This window comes from Botryllus schlosseri, chromosome 13 (genome assembly GCF_051294905.1).
Source record: "Botryllus schlosseri isolate E-star chromosome 13, Bs_hap1, whole genome shotgun sequence".
NCBI classification, from domain to species: Eukaryota; Metazoa; Chordata; class Ascidiacea; order Stolidobranchia; family Styelidae; genus Botryllus; species Botryllus schlosseri.
This window is the reverse complement of record NC_137248.1, coordinates 22,930,549-22,937,359: the sequence shown is the minus strand read 5'-3', so window position 1 is coordinate 22,937,359 and position 6,811 is coordinate 22,930,549. Positions and strand designations below refer to the sequence as shown.

At 44.1% G+C, this 6,811-nt stretch overlaps 2 protein-coding genes and 1 pseudogene across 4 annotated transcripts in view; all 3 read right to left on the bottom strand.

Moving 5' to 3' along the window:
• The window catches only part of LOC145454503 (uncharacterized), a 54,998-nt gene that overhangs the window by 27,390 nt on the left and 20,797 nt on the right, over positions 1–6,811 (bottom strand). For all 3 annotated transcript variants that reach the window (XR_013920146.1, XR_013920147.1, XM_080332494.1), the window contains exons 15-17: positions 6,071–6,132; positions 5,941–6,015; positions 3,241–3,425 (exon numbers count right to left, since the gene is read on the bottom strand). Coding sequence is in view for 1 of the 3 variants with exons in the window: in XM_080332494.1 (XP_080188620.1) it covers positions 3,241–3,425; positions 5,941–6,015; positions 6,071–6,132 (322 nt within the window). In the remaining 2 variants the exon portion in view is untranslated. The remainder of the gene's footprint in view (positions 1–3,240; positions 3,426–5,940; positions 6,016–6,070; positions 6,133–6,811) is intronic.
• LOC145454506 (histone H2B.1-like) lies at positions 4,723–5,230 on the bottom strand (annotated as a pseudogene).
• LOC145454505 (histone H3-like) lies at positions 5,236–5,705 on the bottom strand. Its single transcript, XM_080332495.1, has one exon. The coding sequence runs from the start codon at positions 5,671–5,673 to the stop codon at positions 5,263–5,265; it is 411 nt and encodes a 136-aa protein (XP_080188621.1). The 5' UTR covers positions 5,674–5,705; the 3' UTR covers positions 5,236–5,262.

The window sequence follows — 6,811 nt, the reverse complement described above, 5'->3', positions numbered from 1 at the left end:
AATCAAGATTGAGTTGGAGTCTGAGCTTAGCTTTACATCTCCTACTGCATCATTAGTGATACAAGAACTTATTCAACAACTTCAAATATATCCCACAACTGGATGCTAATCCTTATATTTGTATTCAGGTCGAGAAATTTGTTTGTTTCACTCGTTGTCAATGATTCCAACACAGTATGCTGCACATATGCGGTCCATTTACATAGCAATTGGTCAGTAGCACGTATGCTATACCTAGAAACGTTGTTATTCACATTCTGCAGCTACGGAATATGCCATGTTGCATTGTTGCACATTCTACAGACTCTTGGTAACAACATCAACAATGGTAATTTAACATGTCTACAATGCTGCCCACAGAAATGGCTGTAGAACAATGCAGCATAACTGAAAACAGTCATTCATTCACATCACAAAATCAGTGTCAGTCAATCGGGATTCATGATTCATGACTGCCTGCCCACTGTATCGATTTCCATCTTTGCGAATTTCCAATGAGCTTCAAACAAGCTCATTGATGTCATTTTATCAAGAATCTACTGATTAGCCTTGACACCGTGGTTTATTCTTATTTTTTAAAATTTTGGACAACCTTAGTGTACGAAGACCCAAATTTCCAATAAATAAAACACAACTCTCAACACAGAGTGCTGAGACTTTCAACCACCGAGCCAGACTAGTAAGAACTACTGGATTTTCAAAATACTGAACTAGAACTATTCACTTTTCAAAACTCATGACTGAAATTAGAACTAGAACGACTTTGAAACTCCACAACTATCTACTAACGGATAATACGAATTAGTGAATTGCAAATGAAAGGAGAAATATCGAACAAGGTTTCGACGCCAAAACACGACCATTCGCTACCCCGCTGTTAGCAGTGATGACTCCGAGTTAGCCTAAGCTACAGGAGCACCAAACACAACAAAACATCAGATTCTTGATTCACACCAAATTATGGTTCGTTGTCCAATTGATTTTCTTTCCTAAATGCGCTACTAAAACTACTCACATTCAAAATCCGCAAATAATAGAACTGTTTCCTCATAAAAATCTGCAAATGGAACTAGAAATGCTAAATAACAGTATTTTGTTGTTCCAGTTTGGTAGTTTCTACGAATCTGACTGTAATGGGCATGCTGCCGTTAGCAGGTATGTGTTTGAGCTTTCTAAGTAAAATGCGCTGTCACCTCATATCAGTGGTACTTGGAATGGCCAGCCCTGTAGGCAACTATGACATAAACATGACGAGCAAGAGATATTAGTCTAGGGCAGGGGTCGCCAACTCAAAATCGGTAGCGGGCCACACTTCAAATTTCGTAGCGGCCGCATGAATTCAATTTCAATATGAAGTAGGCAACCACGTTTTAAAACTCTACTTCAGTAGAACGCCGTGCTACCTAATATTAGGCGATGGGTAGAGAGTGACCACAAAAGAAGTAATATTTTATAAATGAATAAAAATAAAACAAAGGATAACTGTCATCAATTTCACAATATTTTGAACTCTGAGCTGTGCACGTCACCTGAAAACGCTTCTTGGGGCTATAGCGAGATACATTACTAGCTGAAAGACCGTCTTCACATAAAGCTTGATCGTGTGGGTAAGCCCTACGCCAGTGGTTCTCAACCTTTTTAGACATGCCCCCTTTATGCCACTGAAAACAGTCGCGCCCCCCCTTATCGTCATATCACAAAATGCATCCATAATGCTAGCAATCCCAACGGATAGTTTGATCGCAGCGAAGGTTATGGATGTTGATGAGAGAATTCTACAATAATTGTATTTTATTGAACAATTTTGTGCACTTATCCCCGATAAGGTCATATGCGCTCGAGCGTGAATATTGTCATTTGCTTGTGGTACGATTTTTGCGGACAACATCCAGTCACATTCTCATCCACGTCCTTCACTCTCTCGCACGCGTCCTCGTCAGAGCCAGGTGCAGCCGATTTTCGTAAGCTCGAATTTACTGGCTTCATCTGGGCTTTTCGTACGACACTGCTTATGCAGTGAGGATAGTGAGGAGGAGCTCAGATAAACCTCCAGCACATAGAAGTAGGTCCGAACCGGGATTTGAACCACAACCATTGGTTTTGTGATACCGGTGCATAACCGTGTGCCACTCGCAATTCTATAATATGAATCCGGATTATACACAGGGCAATAACTGTAACTACGAACTCGATATATATCGCGCGTAGCACAAATTACTTTTCCAGATGACAGCAGCTCCACGCCCCCTTCAGATGCCTACACGCCCCACAAGGGGGGGGGGGGTGCCCCCAGTTTCAGAACTACTGCCCTAAACCGTTTTCTAAGCGTCTCGGCCTTTGCAGTGTTCGGGCCATTGCACGTCAATTTCAGCATTTCAAAATTTTTTCTTATCTTTCTTCCGAAGTCTCGAATCAAGTAGCGGGCCGCAAAATATGACCTCGCGGGCCGCGTGTTGGTGACCCCTGGTCTAGGGCAAGTTTTTGCAACTTTTTTTTACAGCTTCCGACGGCTTTCTAGATACTCAGAATCTATGTCTTATAATGTTTTAAGGTGTTTGGAGGAATTTTATAGCCTCTGTTTTTAATGTCAACAGCAACAGCAAAAATGTAAAGGGGTGATTTAAAAACATGCTATAAACTATTTCTAGTATGGTTCTATTCTCTTTGATTTGCATAGCAAAGAGCTATATGACGGGTTACGACCTTGCCCCAACAACATGTAAATAGATCGCTTTAATAATTTTGTCGTTTAAATTTGAAATAGTTTCCAATTTCACGAACGCCCAGGCGAGACCGCCTAAAATCACATTTTCGCTGGGTCACCTTTTTCGGGCTATTGATCTTGGTAAAGTCGCTAAGAGCGAGTTTTGCTGTAATGTCTTGGGTCAAGTTTGCCGACCTAGGGGGTTTGGGGTGTGTCTGATATTTGACTTGTTTTGGGGGAGGAGATTATCGCTGTGCTGTTTGGCTTTTGGGGTAAAATTATTCCTGCAATGAGTAATTTTTTCGACGCCTGCCGGGAAAAATGTTATTTTTGGAGATTTCGTCAGACCGTTAACTGGCGTAGTAACGAATTTGACAGCTCTGCAGGAAGTATGTTTTACAACGGTACCTTTCGAGTATCTCATACCCTGATAATTCAACAACAATCATGAATGCAACTTTTGTTGAAATTAAATGCAGCTTTCTCGCGATTGTACTGCAACAAACACTTGCCCTAGACATTACCAAAACACTTACCAGAGTGCCGTCACCGCTTGTGCGTACTGGCTTTGTCACATGGGGCTCCAGGGTGAAGAGACCCTGAACGGCTTTCGACACCCCAGGCAGGTATTCCGACCTGGTCATGAAAACACCTGGCGCCATCTCGTGCCCCTCCGGTTTAACGGCCGAGCTTCCACCGTGACGACTATCTTGCGAAACATCTGGAATTGCAGAGTAATACAGTTTAGAAGAGAAAGTCGATGCAATGCATCAGACCGGGCGACGACCAAGCAGACTCGGTAAGAAAGTGCTTTCTCTAGTGAAGCTATTCATCTCCCATTTGTATGGTTTGGACGCTTTTGGAAATGTTTCAGTAGCTTTAGAACAACGAGTTGGAGTCAAATCTCTACTTGAGATGGATGCACAATGGCTGTCGCGACACGACAAAACGAGAAAATCGCATCCGTCTGCGACAATAATGATGCGCAGCACGTCGATGAAGTTGGAAATTGCACTGCTATTGCAATATTTGTAATCGCTAGACTTCCGAACGAAACATTATCGCGTATCAGATGAGTAATATGTCTTGTGATAGAGTGCAGGCCGTTTGGGATTACAGCAGTGCGCAGTATGATATTTCAACGAGCATAGAAAAATAATGTGTTAAAGTTGGAATCACGAAAGGAAGATATACTTAATAATGAGATGACATGATAACAGAATATGTTTATGTCCACATTACAAGATGAATAACAGAGAGCATGGCCGCTGGCACGCCAATGTCAGTCACTAGTATTGCTCGACATCACGAAAGTACCGGTGGGCTAATATCGATAGTTCTAGATATTATACATGTGAATAATAAGCTTTGTTCGACACCTTCTCGTTTATATATATTTGTATCTCGGGTACAGTATTTATTGTGCATCCGCGTCTTGACTTGAAATAAGATACAGGACTGAGTTTTCGAATTTGAAAATATCTTAATGGCAGTATGGTAGGCTATTCCCAAACCGACCCAAATTTGGAGCATCAAGAAAATACTGTCAGTAAACATATAATTCGTCCTATAGTAGGTACAAAACAGATGCGGTAGGGATCTGCGTGGCAATGTGCAGCAACCCAGAACTACCGCGATCGAGGGCGTGACATGAATCAGGCTATAATATATAACTAACAGCATCATTCAGCAGCGACATATTCTGTCAGAAATATCGGAATTAGAGGAGAAATACAATGGCGAGAACAAAGCAAACCGCGTGAAAATCTACAGGCAGAAAAGCGCCTCGCAAGCAGCTCGCGACCAAGGCGGCGAGAAAGAGCGCTCCGGCCACCGGCGGCGTCAAGAAACCTCATCGTTACAGGCCCGGAACAGTGGCCCTCCGTGAGATCCGTCGCTACCAAAAGTCGACCGAGCTGCTCATCCGCAAGCTTCCCTTCCAGAGGCTGGTTCGCGAGATCGCTCAAGACTTCAAGACCGACCTCCGCTTCCAAAGCAGCTCCGTGATGGCTCTGCAGGAGGCCAGCGAAGCCTACCTCGTCGGCTTGTTCGAAGACACCAACTTGTGCGCGATCCACGCCAAGCGCGTCACCATCATGCCGAAGGACATCCAACTCGCCAGACGTATCCGTTGTCGATTTTCGGCGCCGAGCACGACCATCTACTTGGAGCTGGTGTACTTGGTGACGGCTTTGGTGCCTTCAGACACGGCGTGCTTGGCCAGTTCGCCGGGCAGCAAGAGCCTGACGGCGGTCTGGATCTCGCGGCTGCTGATGGTCGAGCGCTTGTTGTAGTGGGCGAGACGAGACGACTCGACTCGCTGGCGATCCTCTCGAAGACGTCGTTGACGAACGAGTTCATGATGCTCATTGCCTTGCTGGAGATTCCAGTGTCGGGATGCACCTGTTTCAGCACCTTGTAGATGTAGATGCTGAAGCTTTCCTTTCGCCTCGATTTCCTTTTCTTCTTGCCATCTTTCGGCGTTTGCTTTTTGACAAGCTTCTTTGAACCTTTGGACGCTACCATGTTTATTTTGCGTCGTGCTAGTCGCCGTCAGCTTAAGCCCTCTCGCCACGGATACGTCTGGCGAGCTGGATGTCCTTCGGCATGATGGTGACGCGCTTGGCGTGCATCGCGCACAAGTTGGTGTCTTCGAACAAGCCGACAAGGTAGGCTTCGCTGGCCTCTTGCAGAGCCATCACAGAGCTGCTTTGGAAGCGGAGGTCGGTCTTGAAGTCTTGAGCGATCTCGCGAACCAGCCTCTGGAAGGGAAGCTTGCGGATGAGCAGCTCGGTCGACTTTTGGTAGCGACGGATCTCACGGAGGGCCACTGTTCCGGGCCTGTAACGATGAGGTTTCTTGACGCCGCCGGTGGCCGGAGCGCTCTTTCTCGCCGCCTTGGTCGCGAGCTGCTTGCGAGGCGCTTTTCTGCCTGTAGATTTTCGCGCGGTTTGCTTTGTTTTTGCCATTGTATTTCTCCTCTAATTCCGATATTTCTGACAGAATATGTCGCTGCTGAATGATATTATACTCTCAATCAAGATTCAGTGGTAGATAAAGTTAAGCTGTTGCTCACTTTGGATTTTGTGGAAATTCTTGAATAGGCTTTTATCAGTTCAGAACATCAATATCGCAACGGAGAAAATATCCTTATTCCCAAATTTCCAGTATGACGGTCGACATCGCAATTCAGAAACAACGACATTTGGGGCGAAAAAATACAAAAATGATGGTACCTTCAGATGCGGCAGGCTTTGTGGCTTTGCGGACTTTCTTCTTTTCCATGGTTGCCGCACGAAGGGCTGCAGAATCTGGGAAAACAAGCGGGTAAACACAACGACTTCAACAGACACCACATCGGCCTACTTTTATCTTTCACTTCCCGGATTCCGACAACTCGTCGAAAGCGGTTTTCATCAAACTCTCCGCTGCAACAATACAAGACACATTAGCGGGGCACGATCCGTGACGGTTGCACCAGGTTTGTTCAAAAATAACTTTTTTCCAAATTTTATAACATATAAGTTTTTTACAAACATTACTTGAAACTCCATGAAATTGTTTAGTTGTCATAGCGAGCGATTCATAAAAAATTGGCTCAACTCCAACCCGTAGAAGCGAAGTTATTGGAGTACAAACTTTTGGATAAAAGAAAATAGTATTCACGGTGGTATATTATTTCATGTATAGTTATTGGACCTACCACTACCACTAAATATTTTTATTCAAAATCCTAAATCTTCTACTATAATTTGCTTCTACCAGTCGAAATTGAGCTAAATTGGGTGTGAAGAGTTGTTAGTAGGGATGGGGTGAACGCGAGGTTCACGTTCTGCTCGTGAACTGCAGAAATTTAGAGGTTCATGTTCACAAACGAACCTTGGTAGGTTCTGTACTATGAAACGTTTTCTTATATTACAATTTTCACACCAATACAACCTTTGGTTGAAATTTATTGTATTTCAACTGCGGGCCACTCCATGCATGGCGATGGCAGCATTGAAAAATCAACACTGAACGACCGTGGACATTGGCAATTTCAAAAATTTTACTTGCTTTGTTACAAAAGTTTGCTCGAAATATCCACCCTCCTGTTTAGGAATATTT